This window comes from Anser anser (genome assembly GCF_964211835.1).
Source record: "Anser anser genome assembly, chromosome: 1".
In the NCBI taxonomy this organism is placed as follows: Eukaryota; Metazoa; Chordata; class Aves; order Anseriformes; family Anatidae; genus Anser; species Anser anser.
Window position 1 is genome coordinate 39,964,878 of NC_139720.1, and position 15,140 is coordinate 39,980,017.

The 15,140-nt window shown below is 37.0% G+C and overlaps 1 protein-coding gene across 4 annotated transcripts in view; it reads left to right on the forward strand.

Moving 5' to 3' along the window:
• TRHDE (thyrotropin releasing hormone degrading enzyme) overlaps positions 1-11,717 on the forward strand; it is a 204,799-nt gene extending 193,082 nt beyond the window's left edge. For 2 of the 4 annotated variants that reach the window (XM_083820162.1, XM_083820164.1), the window contains 4 exons: positions 2,625-2,792; positions 3,405-3,545; positions 7,803-7,884; positions 10,140-11,717. In XM_083820162.1, the coding sequence (XP_083676288.1) occupies positions 2,625-2,792; positions 3,405-3,545; positions 7,803-7,884; positions 10,140-10,283 (535 nt within the window). In that variant the 3' untranslated portion in view covers positions 10,284-11,717. The remainder of the gene's footprint in view (positions 1-2,624; positions 2,793-3,404; positions 3,546-7,802; positions 7,885-10,139) is intronic. The other 2 variants (XM_083820163.1, XM_083820165.1) reach the window with 1 other exon arrangement.
• Positions 11,718-15,140: the final 3,423 nt, after the last annotated feature.

Sequence of the window (15,140 nt, forward strand, 5' to 3'; positions counted from 1 at the left end):
GTAAATGATAACCAAACTCACATTTTACTAATGATGACTCAGTTTGGGGGAATCAAAACTCAGTAGTATTGAAAGGCTTATGAAAGTGATAACTTGTCTTCTTCACTAGATATGTATGGCTAAACATACTCTTTTAATGGTTCTTGCCAACTTTCAGAATTGTCTGGTTTCCTTGGTCTTGGTGTAGCAGTTCTATAGGAACCACAGAAGCAATTGCTTAGATTCAATATAAGCCAAGGCTGACTGGTCCTGGATAAATTTGAGAAGAGTTACTAACTTCTTCCAGTGCAAGCTTTTTAGGTCATCAGAACTTGACCGACAAAAAAAATAAATAAATAAAAAAAGAAGATAGAAAGGAGCGTTCTTAAAAGAACTATGGAACTTGCATTTTTGGAGGTCCCAGCTAAGTCTTGGTGACACGTAGGAATTACTTACCATATGTGGTCATAACCATAATAATGCTGATTTTGTGAGACAGCTGGGGATGGAGTTGTTACCACACAGTGATTGGGTGGTGGGAGGAAACAATAAGATCTTGGACTATGTCAGGATCTGCACCATAGCAGTAATCCACCGTGGTTAGTTAGTTGCAGTTCATGGCAGAGGTGAGCCATTGTACCTCCAGTTTTGTTTTAGAACGCAATATTCCTGATGCATGCTAAACACAATTAGAAGTTTCATATTCCTAGTAATTTTATAATGGATTACATTTCTCTTGCCTACCCCTTCAGTTTTTCTTTGGAGAGTTTGCTCCTTAGTAAGTGTCTGGATTCGTCTGCATCAAATGCAAAATAGCATTCAGCACTAGTCGAGTCAGCCCTGTGTGGCTTTATTAGCATGGGTCCATGGTAAAAATTTTCCAGGAAGACACACAATCTTGTTCTGTGTCAGCTCACCATAAGCAGAATTTATGTGACTACCTGCATCTGGACCTGTAGATGTGCCCTCAGAGCTGATGACCACACTGATGGCCAAGAACATGAATAAAGCCTCAAACTTAGGCTTTACTTTTTTTTTTTTTTTTAGTAGTAACTACTTTTTTTTAGTAGTAACCTTATGTTACTATTAGAAAAAGAATAGCAAAGGTCTTCAGCCAGGAGGAGGAGGGGTGCACTTCTTTCCTGTTTGCTTTGATTTAAGTACATATTCTTTATATTCTTTTCCTCAAGAAACATCATGGTTGTTGGGACTGGTTAACCCCTTAGAGGCAACAACAATTTTTATCCCTTCACAGTCATCAATATAGAGTTTCCTGCTTTACCTCCTTCCTTCTGAAGTACTGAGGAGCAATCAAAATTTTGAAATCTTAAAAAACAATGCTGGTTTTATTTTCCAGGGGTTCAAATATAGCCAAAATGATCAGCTGAAACTTCTTTAAAAAAAAAACAAACACCACTAAATAGGGCCTGGCAATAGAAAGTTTCAGTGGAAAGATTTTTTATTTCATTTTTTTCTAGAGGGCAAATAGATGGGGAGTAAAAGAACTTTGATTCTTGAGTGGTGTGGTCTGGTCTCTGGTGTAAGACATTGGTGAAAGTCTTAAAATAGTAATGAAATATTTTCTTTCTGTGCTGCATAAGATTTGATATCAAATTTTACCATAGAAATTTCATTCTTTGTCCCACTGTATTACTGCCCAGACACTGACAGCAGCTTTCTGTACTTCTAGATTCTCTAAAGAGATTTTGCGTATGAAGTTCCAGAGGTGATTCAAGCCAGCTATTGGTAACCAGATAAGGGTATTTTGCTACAGTTTTTACCAGCAAAAAGAGAGGACATTTTCCTTCAAATCAGAAGCATATTTCTTTGAGAAAGGACTAGCTTTACATGTAGGAATATCGTATAACTGGCAAATGCTTCAGCTTCTATGCTTGTATAGGAAACATAAGCAAGGTAGGAATTTGAAAGCCCAGCTGAGATCTTTTTAGAAGAAAACAGTACAAATGCACATCCTGTACTAGGTCTGAATTTGTCTTCAAGAAGCTGTTTCATTTAACTGTAGCCTGCATTTATAATACTTGAGTAGCTCATCAGTTCGCAACCATCCTATAGCATAGCTGTTTTTGTATTGCTATTGATAAGAAGAACAAATGAACAGATTTCTGTGTTTTCTTTGCTTCTGAAAACACCGTTTTTAAGTAGAATTTTCTCCTTGTATGTTTCTATATGAGTATGAAGCACTTTATGACACAAGCAAGTAGGAGTTTCTGGCTGATCAGCTCCCACTTTGAAACCTCAGTACTAAGGACAGGAAGAGGAGTTTTGGCGCAGAGCCAAGCAGCAGGCTGATGAGATCCCGAGCTAATTTGTAGAGCTTATGTTACCTGTCCTCCAGGTTATGTGGTACATTACATGTTGATGAACTGGACAACCATGATTTATATTCTTTTGACAAAAGGATGGTTATGAAAGGAATGTCAAGCATGTGTTGCCTATTAGAAAATCCATCAGGATGTCTGGGAAGATTTTGGTGGAAGTAAAGAGATGTAAATGTAGTTTTCCAAAAAGTGATTACTGTTGCACTATAATTTTGGAGTCTCCTAAAAGTAGTGATGTTTTTCCTTAGTTTCCAGTGTCAAGAAGCTACTTATTTAACACAGTGCTATTACTGATTTCTTTTTTAGAATCCCACTTAATGTGAGAGACATTGTCTACTGTACAGGAGTTTCACTGATGGATGAAGATGTGTGGGAATTCATTTGGATGAAATTTCATTCTACCATAGCAGTGTCTGAGAAAAAAATATTATTAGAAGCCTTAACTTGCAGTGATGACAGAAATTTGCTCAATAGGTACAAAATATTATGTATCTGTATCTGACCATTACTGATAATCATTTCAATATTTATGGATCATCACTTGAGCTTCGGTCTAAATGAAAAAAACTTGGCTTTTAAAGCACAGGCATCTATCTATGTAAACTGTCTCATGTTTTTGCATTATTACACATGAAAATTAAAACATATTATGTCATTTCACTTCTGAATTGTTCTAAATTCATAAGAGGTGTTTGAAATCTTATAATAATTGTTATGTTTTGTTGGCATACCCTTTATATAAATGTATTGACCAGTCTGATCTTATTGATTTCATAAAAATTTACATGGAAGGTTCCACTCAGCTTTTGCTGAAATCCTTTTCCATCCCTCCAGCTATGCTATCTTCTAAAGTACCAGCATTCAGTACCAAAACTGAAGTTTATTCTGATTCATAAATATGTCTGATCTTTGGAATTATAGAAATAAACCAAGAAACCTGGAGACTTAAACAAACTGGCAGGTTTTTTTGTTTGTTTGGTTGGTTGGTTTTTCTTTGTTTATTCTGAGAGTTTTTAGACGTGCTGTTGTCAGAATATGCGTTGGCAGATCTAAATAGGATTTTTTTTTCCTTGTTATTCCTATTAGGCTTTTGAATTTGTCTCTCAACTCAGAAGTTGTCCTGGATCAGGATGCAATTGATGTGATAATCCATGTAGCTCGAAATCCACATGGAAGAGATCTTGCTTGGAAGTTTTTCAGAGAAAAATGGAAAATATTAAATGCCAGGTAAAGATAAAAAAATTAAATTTATGTTTGTTTTCTTGTTTTGATGTAATTCATGTAAGTATTGTATATGTATTTATTCATGTAAGTTCCTGAATCTAACCCACTCTCTTTTTATTTGTAAATAGAAATATGTCTCTAAATGTACACATAGGAGTCACAAATACATGTATTCATATATTATCATGCATTCATGGAAACATTTCTCTCTTAGAGATCATCTGTATATATATACCTGTTACTGTATTGCATCTATGCTTATGATAATGAATTCTAGATGCATGTCAAGTGCTGCAGTTCTACCTTTATGTAGATAAAAAAGCAGTAGTTCCCAAAGGAATTTTGCTGATTTTAAGTGTGGTAGAAAAAAAATATATATATATATACATGTATATATATTATATTTTTTTTCAAGCACATTTATTCAACTGCGGAAAAACAATAACAAACAAACAAAACCAAACAAACCTTGAAATATTTCTGCTTTCAAAAGGATTTCTGATGCTAATACCATGTCATCCCCTTTTCTTCTGGACTTTTATACAGAAAGTAGATGGCAGCCAAGTGCTGCCCAGTGCAGTTTGTTATGCACAGGATAGGAGCTAATTTTTTGTGTTCCTCCAGGAGTTTATACAGGCATTTAGGCATAAATTGTCAAAATTCATATTGCTGCAAACACATGTGCAGAAATTGCATATGCAGAAGTGTCCTGCCTCAGCAAATATGTTCATCTACCAACCTAGCTAACACCTGTGATTTTAAACATGGTCACAGTTAACCAGCGTAGGCAAATGGACGATGTTTAGAAAATTATGCCAGATGCATTTTTTTTTTCGTGTACGTGTTTTAATTTTAGATAGCTTAACTGCACTTAAAAGTAGAATTTTATTTATCTCATTTGGTACGCATCGCCGTGTTATCTGACTTCACAGCAATCAGCAAGGCCTCATCGAAAAACCTGTCATTGTATTCTTTTTTTTTCTTAAATGAGAAAATAGCAAAGTCTACTGCCCAACATGGACTTTGTATTACATGCATTCAGTTTGATCTCCAAACACTAGTCAGAGTCATCAAAAGGACTGTAGTAGTTGACATACACCTTGTGCTTTTTTCTGAAAGGGACCTCCAGTGGAGTTTCTGTCAATTGCCAAAGAATTCAATGCAGTGGAACGAAATACTTCATACAAGCATGTGTGATGTCTATTGAAAATAATTTAATTTTGTAATTACAGATTAAAACCTTTTAAGAGAGAATTGCAGAGGGTAGAATTGGTCTAACACCTTGTCCCTTAAAATATTCAGTGAAATACATGATTAAATGCAGAATTAGGCTTCTAATTTAAGCTTGACACACTGGTACTTTATTAAAATGCAAGCTTTACTGCTGAATTATAGTTCAAGTATACTCTGTCCCAAGACATTTTTCTGGCATTATAATTCATCATTTAACTTTATTTAAAACTGTAATACTTTGTAATAAACATTAATTTAATAAGATGATATCTCTATGGTATTTTCCATTGAATTTATTATAAAAGATGTTGTCGTATCAGATAGTAATATGAAATAGCTGAGGGCGATTGAATTATGCTATAACACTATTTCCTCTAACTTTAAAACACTGCATATCAAACAGTTAGAATGACAACAAAATATTATTATCCCTTTATATTTTTACATTATACTTGTATACGCATTGCCCAGAAGATATCAATAATGTTGGAAGTCTTTAAAAAAAGCTTATATCCCATTTACAAAGGTTACATAGAAACCGAGGTGCCTTATAAGTCTTTTGTAAGAAGTTAGTGGGAGTAAGACTGCCAGGTTTTAAAAAAGTCTGAAAAAGAAAATTGAAAGTTCTCTGCTTGAACTGTTAGCTGAGTGTGCAATACTTGGGCCTCTAAATTATTTTGATCGTGTGTGCACATGTGTGTCTGTGTGTGAAAATTTACTCTAACAGCTGCCTGTATGAATTCCTCCATTCTCAAGTGCTGAATCATTTGTCATTTGGGGGGGAATTTGTCAATACGTGGGAAGTCATTTGCATCTGTCCAAAGTAAATGGAATATGCTGCCTTCCAAGTTCAGTTCACACAAGTACAAAGCTTGTACAAGTGTAAGGCATTGGAGGATCACTTCCCCACAGGTACAGGACAGCCCATGACTCTACAATGTTTCCAGGAAGCGTTTAAGGTTCTGCTTCTGGAGAGCCTTTGTCTTTTCTATGAAGTGTAGGAAGACTGATATTTGCAAGACAAAACGCTTTCTCACATATATATATTAATTTTTATGTTTCACGTGCAAAATACTATTTTAGGAGGTATCTTTACTAGACGTTTTGCCAGCAGAGACTGTTTCAAAATGGCTATTAGTGGCTGAATTTTTACCAAATATGCATAATGGTCAGTAATCAGTGTAGGTCTTCACGAAGGCATAGTTTTCAATGGAAGGAATTTTGCTACTTGTTCACACTGTGGCTACAATGCAGACTGCAAGAAAAATAAAAACCTTGCAATGGTTTTCATGAGGTTGCTTCTGTAAAGTGGATTGGTAACCTTGTCAAAAGACCCCATCAAGAGCAGCTTCCAATTTTCCAAGCAGTCAATTATGAGGCTAAGCTGAGAATGTAATAATAAAGGGCTTTGTTAGAAAGCCTAAACGTGCTTAAAGGACCATGAAATCCATACTTCCCATAGGAGGCGTTTGCCTCTGGATGGCTCTATATGTCAGTGTGACTGAAGTTTTTGGAAAAAGACATGTACTTGCTGAAATAGCCATGAATAATTCATGGGTATTAGTGGTCAGGGAGTAGGATTTTTGGTCCCTATAGCAATATTTCCCTTCATACAAGCTCAAGGTAGCAAGCAACACAGCACACACCTTCTTTAAAACAGAAACTTCTCAAAAAACATAATTTCTCATTTCTGTGCCCCTCTCCAATCCTCTCTCTATGCCTGTCCCTCTCCCTTTCTCTTTCTCTCTCCCTTTTGGATGACTGTCTGGCTTACAGTACTTAGGTATTTAAGGGTAATTAATTTAGGGCTAATAGAAGCAGAACAGAAAGCTGTGTCTGTACTAGTTCATTTCACTTTGAATTTTGAATTCCTCCTCTCTATCAGTTTGTAAAAGCAGGGTATGAACTAAATTGTTCCCCCGGATAAACGTAATTGTAGTGAAGTCTATTAACATTACTTATGCATGTCTGACAAGAGAGCTGAATTCTTTAAAACAGTCCGGTTCAGATTAGCTAGGTATTGCTTTGGATGTATGTGCAGATAAGGATAACTATTTGTAAAGTGCCTCTTGCTACGCTGATGGCTAACTTGAAGACCTGCTTTCGGTTTCCAGTGGAATTGCATTCTCCATACTAGAAACATTGAAAAAAAACACCACCACAAGCTATTCCAACATGTGATGCAAAACTTCAGGTGTAGTCTGGTTCTTATCTTATCTTATCAGCAAAGTAGCTGCTTTGTCTGTGAGGTTCAAAAAAAAGCTTGTGGACAAGAAGGTGGAAGAGTAGTGTTTGAATGGCCAGTTTCAAACTACCTGCAGAACGTCATTGCTGATTGCCATTGAATATCGTACCCAGTAACAACAAATTGGCTTTTAAATATTCTTTGCTCAAGCTTTTGAATTTTCATTGACAGGTTGGTTCTTTGAGCATGTTACATCATGGCTCTGGGAATTATTTTAGCACTGTTATTTTATATCAGCATTATTTTAATTATCAGGTACTGGAACAAGAGGATTTGACTCAGTTCACTTATCCAGAGGCTATTTGTAATGTAGATAAGGTGGATGAATGGAAAATGCAGGGAAAGCTGCAGCAATTCCAAAAGTGTGTGGTGATGGTACAGCTCCTCAGAATATTTCTCCTTAGTTGCTGTTTCTCTCCTTCTATGGTGCCTGTATTTGAGCTTCTTGGTGTCATGATGTGCCAAGCTGTTTTGTTAAACATGGGATGTTCTTCCAGTTTGGTCCTCTCCTCCTTTGGAAATCTCATCTGTGACTGCAATTAAGCCCATTCTGCTTAGTAGTGTCTGACTAAAAGTTAACTACAAAGAGCTCAGCTTAGAAGGAGGTCTCAGTCCAGGTTTTCGGCATGAAACACTGGAATGCCAATGTCTGATTCCAGTGCTATACTCTTGGACCTCCAGAATTGTCCCACATCTTCCCTTGCTTACAAAAGACTACTTTTTCATTTTCAGCTGGCCTGGTTCTTGCACTAACTCTCTGAATCTTCTTTTTGTCCTTACAGGTATGGAGAAGCATTATTTATGAATTCGAAGCTTATCAGTGGGGTCACAGAATTCCTTAATACTGAAGAAGAACTAAGAGAGGTAATTTTAAATGACTTTCAGTATGTGAGGCTGTTTTTGTTGTAAGGATGGAGCAGGACAGGAGCAATTAGGTGTCAGCAGCTGCTAAGGTCAGAGAAGCTGAAAAAATTTGTCTGCTGAATGAAAGCAGGCCTGGAGGGACAAGGAGTGACTTTGGGTTCCTTTACACTCAGTCAAGGGCAGCACTGAAGGACTGGGACAGCAGTGTTTGTGTAGGAACCCTGGCTGCTCAGCTGGAGTCAGACAGCATGAGGATGAGGAGCAGACTGCAAAGGCACCCCAATGTGTAGGGGGAGGTGCCAGGAGGTGGGTAGTATAGGTAGCTCTTGGTACTCTAAAATTTTGTATTTCTTCCATTCATCTGGCAGGATCTTGCTACAGTAATTCTTTCTTTTTCTTCCACTAAGATGTGGCAGGCCCTTATCTGAACATTTAACTTGAAACAGGGTTTTACATCTCTAAAATATAGTATACTTTACCTAGGAGATTGGGATCTCACTTTTAAGCGTTCTGATGTTGAAAGAAAAACTAGAAATAACTCTGGAGCAAAGGCTTGGCTGGATAAGTAGGACTGTTTTTTTTTGTTTTGTTTTGTTTTGTTTTGTTTTTTTGTTTTTTTTTTCTCTTCACTTTTGGTTGAGAAGCTGAAAGAGATCTTTCTGTCCAGGTTAGCTGATGCTGCAGACAGCAGCCCTAAGAAAAACCTAAGTGGTGAAAGTAGGAGAAGCTACAAGAGCCTTCTCTGTTTTTCTATTGCCTACTGTATTTCAATGTGAGAAAAGCTGTAAACTCTGATATTCTGGCCAAGTAACATCACAATAATTTGTTCTAAATGCTAATTACTCCTTATTTAGATTGCCATGATCTCTCATTTTAACTTAACACCTGCCCTGACTAAGATATTTGTGCAGTTGCCTTACATTCTGTTTATGCTCTGCTCAATGTTACCCCAAATGGATCAAATGATTCATACACAGCATAATCACCATTAATTGAACTCTGATTCTGCTGTGATATTTTGCCCAACCATTTGTCTGCACTCAAGTCAAGTGGCCTCTGGTACTTTGGGAAGAGCCACAGCTGTCTCCTCAAGGCTACCCAGGTGGTACTGGCTCACACTTGAGTATCTGACCTTCTAAAGGAAGCCTTCTGTACTCTCAGTTTCTACCTCCATGGCAGCATTGGCAGGCTGCCTGTTTATACTTCCCTGAAAAGAAACTGGACACGTAAAAAGAAATGTTATAAAAACTACAGAGATCAGGCAAGGTCTGATTTTGATAGTTCCCAGGATCCTCCCATCCTTTTAGCTGGGACGGGAATGAGATATCTGCAGGACCAGCTTTTTCAGTTTTGAGCCCCTACACAAAGGGAAGCAGTTGGAAGTTAGATTTAAACACACAAGGTGATTCTGGTATCACCAGGAAACAAAAATTTACTAATCATGAATAACTGCAGCTAAAACTACCTAATTTTATACAAGTCAATATAACCAGCAACCTACTGTGCAGATCAGCCTTGCAGCTCTCACTTAAAAAGAACAATAATTCAAAGTACACCAGTGCCATCAGCTATAATAATCCAGGGGCTAGTGCTATAATTTGAGTATACATGAGAAGAGGCCTTTTCAATTTGCTGAAAAAAAGATCAAAGTTTTCTCATAAGGGAAAGAATCTGTTACAGGCATTCAAAGATCAAAAAAAGATTCAAATATGAGTGCCCACTTGCTTTGTTGCCGTCCTCTTTCCACTGTAACCATCCCTTCCTTTTCTAAACAACCAGCTTGTATTATATCATAAAAAGGGTTCTGCAAATCAAAAGTAAATAAATTTAATATGAAGTTTGATTGAACCAAAGGGCATCAGGGCTGCATTCTACTGACATTTGCATGTAAACCTGAATGAGAAGCACTTAGAGTGCTCCCAGTTTAGTTTCTTAGGTAGGAAAAAAAGTTCAGAGCAGCCCATCTGTCTGCGCAGTGCAGTAGCTGGGCTATGAGAGAGGTGGAGGAAATGATATTAATGTGATCCAGCACTGACGTGTCAATATCTTCCAGTGCAATTTGAAGCAATAGCATCACATATAATTGACAGTCTGCTGTCTTATTACATTTCCTTTTAAATCCTTCTACATGATAGTACATTTACTGAAGTGGTGATTGTGGGGGTTTGTTCTAAATGCCTGACTTGTTTACATGAACTGAAAATATTTACTTTCTGTAGTTCTTGCAAATTTAACCTGTTAAATTGTATTTCCAGCTAAAGAACTTTATAAAGAGTTATGAAGAGGGAGCTGCTGCCTCTTTCTCCCGTGCTGTGGAAACAGTGGAAGCCAACGTACGGTGGCAAAGGCTTTATAAGGAAGAACTATTCCAGTGGCTAAGAAAATCCTTGACACACTAATGTCTTTCCAACTGAACTTTTAACATGAAGCTCTGCAAAAGGAAAAGAAGTTTAGAAATGTTCAACATTAAAATCATGAAGACAAGATCAGATTCCAGGGAGAAGTTTTCTTTTTCTTTTTCTTAATTGTGTTTTGTTTGTTGGTTTTTGGTTTGTTTTGTTTTTACACTGGGTTCTTGTGAAATTGTCAAGAAGCTCTTCAGAAGAGAAGGTCATGAATGCTTGTGAAATCCAGTCCTCAGTGTACACAACCAAACATTATATTAAGTGGTGCATGTAAATGGTGAAGAAAAACTAACAAACAAAAAAATCTTCAAAGACTATTTTGTGCATGCTTGTATTGTCCCTGCCTGTATTCTAGCATGCTTATGTATAACAGCCACATTTTGTATGTGAATTCCAGTTACATCAACAATGGGCATTATACAAAGCACAAAGACTATCTATGACAATCAGTGTTGCAACGAACAAAAGGAAAGGAAGAAAAGGGAAATGCAGAAGGCTTCCAACTTTGGGCAGTATGAGATATAAAGTTGTCTTTCCCATTAGCTGCCAATTAGCCCACAACTGAAATTGTCTTTTAATGATTACAAGGGTGCCAGCTCATTTTTTGAGTTGCCAGTTGTCATGTATGTAGCTGCAGTCCCCATATTCCTATATTAAAATTAGCATTTTGTGGGAGGAGAGAGAGAAAATGAGAATAAGAGAGGACATCATTGATGCACTATAATTATATAAATTTATTCACTGCTGATAAGTGAAACCATGTATATTTAGCTGTGAACGTATGCAGTGTTTATGAGGAGAACTTTGCATTGATTTTATAGAATCCATGAACCACCTCTTCTGAGCAATTTTACAAGGCAGTGGTATTCATGATTGGTCACCCAACCTGTGCAGTAATGACTTATGCAGCTGATAATGCACAAATATTATAAACAAAGAAAGGATTCAAATGGAAATTAGCAAAAGGGGAGAATGTCTTGCATTCAAAGACAAAATTAATCAAGAGCTGTCTTGAATCTGGTAGACCAGCCGCAGTAGTGTTTTATTATAATAGAGAAATCAGATTCTCCATGTGGGCAATATTTTGAAATTATGGGATATACCTTTTATACCAACTTAGGAAAGTGAAATATGTAGAAAGATTTGTGTGTGGATTTATTTGTACTGGCTAATACTGTGAACATTGTTTTTCTCTTTCCTTTTATTTCATATAGACTGCTCTAGATGAGTGATGCTTTTCTTAATCATACGGTTGTTTCTTTTTTTTTTCTCAGTCATTAATCTGTGAGATGTTATGTAGTGAAAATGTTAGTTGTACAAAGACCATCTGCACCATTGGTGCTACATGAAAAGGATAAAACTGATGCATCTTAGGGTCAAGTACTCTCCTATGTCTGCACCATGAAGGGAAGAAAAAAAAAAACGCAACAAAGCTATAGAGAGTTTACAGGAGGCAGGTTGCAGCAGCTTCAGAGTGTGATTGTAGATGTACAACAGTGTTTCTTTACCCCAGCCCAGCCCATCACAACCATCTGACCACATCATTGCTTGTAAACTGGGAACATGTGGCCAGCCTAATTAGAGAACAGGCATTATATCTGGTTGTATCCTTCACAGGGCATGGAAATTACCAAAATGCTTTACAATAGCAGTTGCTTATGCCCAGTAGTTGTTTTTGAATTGTAATGTTAGTGCAGAAAGAACCCAAACCTGGCATCTTCAGGCATTATCAGAGTCGTGTGGAGACAGTATTGCTTTCTGGGCTGTCGTTCCCTTGGCACTCTGATCCTCAAGAACTGTTAGAAACATCCCATAACTAAGCTGCCCTGCTGTTATCATGGGCTAAAGCACCCATCTTGAGCCTCTTATTTTGTGTCTTTTACTGCACAGAGGATGCTGTTTGTGGATGAAATGCATATGTGGTCATTTGCTTTGCAGTTTGGTATGTTAGCTCGACCATATTTAACTAAAAGAAGAGGGAATCCTGTGCTCTTGCACAGTTAACTCTTTGCCTTATAGTAAGCCCTAAAGCTCTGTGATGTGTTGCAGTGCTAGTGAACCTAATGCCCAGAGATGTTATCATGTCCATGCTGAATGAAATCCTCCTTCTCCTATGTGTTTTACCTACCTCACAGGGGTGTTGTGAGGCTTGACTAATGTTAGCAAAGCACTTGAATATCCTCTGATGAAAGGCATTTAAGACTGCAAAGTATTATTTTATGTGGTTGACCAAACTCAACCTCAACGCCAGTATATAGTGTAACATTTTTAATTTCTACTGAATGAAATCATATGCATATTTGTTATATTAAAAAAGAAAGCCAAATGGAGCCTCTTTAATATAGCCTCTACCCTGTAATGAAGCCCAAAATTACAATATCCAAAGAGTGCGACGAAAGCCAAGCCCTCAAACATAAATTGCTTTGGGGATTTCAGAGAAAAGAAGTGTGCATAATGGTCTGTCCATTTCATATTCTATTCAAGATTGTCTTTGATGACTTTTGTTTTTCATCACCACAGATTAAACCACATACCTCCAGGCTGCACATAGAAGTTTCTGGTCTCTCCACTGATAAAGGGCAGACTAACAATGTGTTCCAAAGTCAGAAATTTAATTCAGCCTGTGTATTCTGCACAGTGCACAGAAATTTCCACTGTTGCTCATTAAAATTGAAGTTTCTTGCACATTTAGCTGATGTTCGATGTAAATTAATAATTTAGTGGCCTTGAGCAACTGGTCTACCACAAATATCAAGCCCTACATGTATCTACATACCTACTAATGTATTGCTTATAATTGTTGTATTATAGTAATGTTGGTATTACTGCTATAATTAAGGTTGAGTTAGCCTTTCCATTATAATTCCTTATTATTTTTATTTTTATATTTTGTATTTTGCTGTTTCGTACTGAATTGGGATTAAATTTAAACGGACTAAATCCAACAAAACTACAGCTGTTTTCTAAAATACTCTATCCCCTTGCATTTAATCATATGTCTTTAGAAACTTTTTTATAAGAACTTCCACACAACTATGTGTGAAAGAATGGTTGATACCTCACGGAAAACTCTAATACTGTCTGCTTAGGAAAATCTATTAATCTTATTGATTTTTCTTTCTCCTTTACTGGTCCTTTTCTTCCTTTGTTCTTATCTAAAGATTGGCCCCATTTTTATAATTTGGATTGTGATTAGGAAGCCAAATACCCCAAACTTCTCATCATTTTCAAATCCAGTATTTAAATTTATTCTTTTTATTTAGTGAGAGGAGATGCGGCAAAATGTGGAGCCAGTGTGGATGTGGCCCTTACCCAAGTCTGGGAGTCATTTTATAGAGATTTCATGGGCCCTGTGTCTGATTAGCCTTTGTGTGACTCAGGATCCTTTGCAGTTATTAATTTTTATGGCTTACTAAATCATATAGGGAGACATATGAATAGGCACAATTTTATGCTGGCATAACAATATGGCGACCTATTGTATTTTTATAACATTGTCCACTACAAAAATTCTCAGCCTATTACTTTGTAGAAGTGCTTGGTAGAATTATTCGTATATCCACCGCTGACAGCTATTAAAATGATAGTAGCTACTAATTGAGACTAGAGCAGAACAATATGGAAGCTTGCTTCTGAAATGAAATGTCACTTCTGCTATTATGGGGTGTACTTGAACATTAATTTTGACTGATTTAGATGAAAAAACTTCAGATGTCATTAAGTACATACATATTTGTGACCTTTGATGATCTTTTCAGTGAATATAGCAAGAATTCCAATACTATGATGGACACTGCAGATGAATTTTGTGTAGCTTTTGGGCTGTTTTGCATATTTCACTGAGCTTTAGTATGTCAAAGGAACTATCTCCAATGATGCAGAAAGGAGCTTTCACAGCAAGGATCCTGAACCATACAACTAAAACCTTAATAGTAAAGAATAAAAGAAAGAAAATATTGTACGTATATATGTGTGTTTATATGTGAAAAATCCTCTGTAGAGATCATTTTCCCATAAAATGTCAGTAAGTCTGATTATGTGGATAGAATACAATGAAACAAAAATTTGCAGATGAGGGTGCCTTTGTTTAAATATCTGTGAGGTTTTGGTTTTGCACATGATCATAGCCAATACTGCAGTCAGTGAAAATAGATTTTGAGTCAAACATGGAGCTTTCTTTTTGATGAAAAGCAATGTGGCTTTGAAAACAGTTTATGTATGTAATCAACTACCTCCACTTCTGTTGGGAGTATGCAGAATATCAGGCTGCCTGTCCTAAAGCTGGGTTTATCGCCATGGTGTCAGTATGAGCACAAAGGAGTAAAATGACTGTCCCGCTGCTGTGCAGCCTAAATACAGGCTGAATACAGGCTGAATACAGCCTGAATACAGGCTGTTCCCCAGAAGTAGGTGGAGTAGTCCGAAATCTGCTGGCTGTGTCATCCACTGCTACCAGCAGCCCACCTGGGTCAGGAAGGCAGCTGGGAACCCCTGAAGTGCAGAGAGGCCCCATTCAAGTTTCTCTCAGTTAGGGACGAGGGACAGAAGGTCCCTTTGTTTGCTATGGGTTGTGGATGATTTTGAGAGACTGGCATCATTGCCTTGAGTAAGCTTGGCAACAGGTCCAGCTAGTGAGCCTGCACTGCACAGAAAAATCTAAATCCCTGCACTGTGATCATCCTAACAGGAAAATGTTGACCAAAATCTTTGTAAAGGTCTAGAATATTGTAGCGTCAGTTGTTCAGAAGTCATTTCAAACAGTCAAAAAATTTATTCAGTTTTCAAGTAGGCATAAGAACACTGACAATCTTTATGATATTTTTGTTAATGTTGAGAATGTGCTATGAGTTT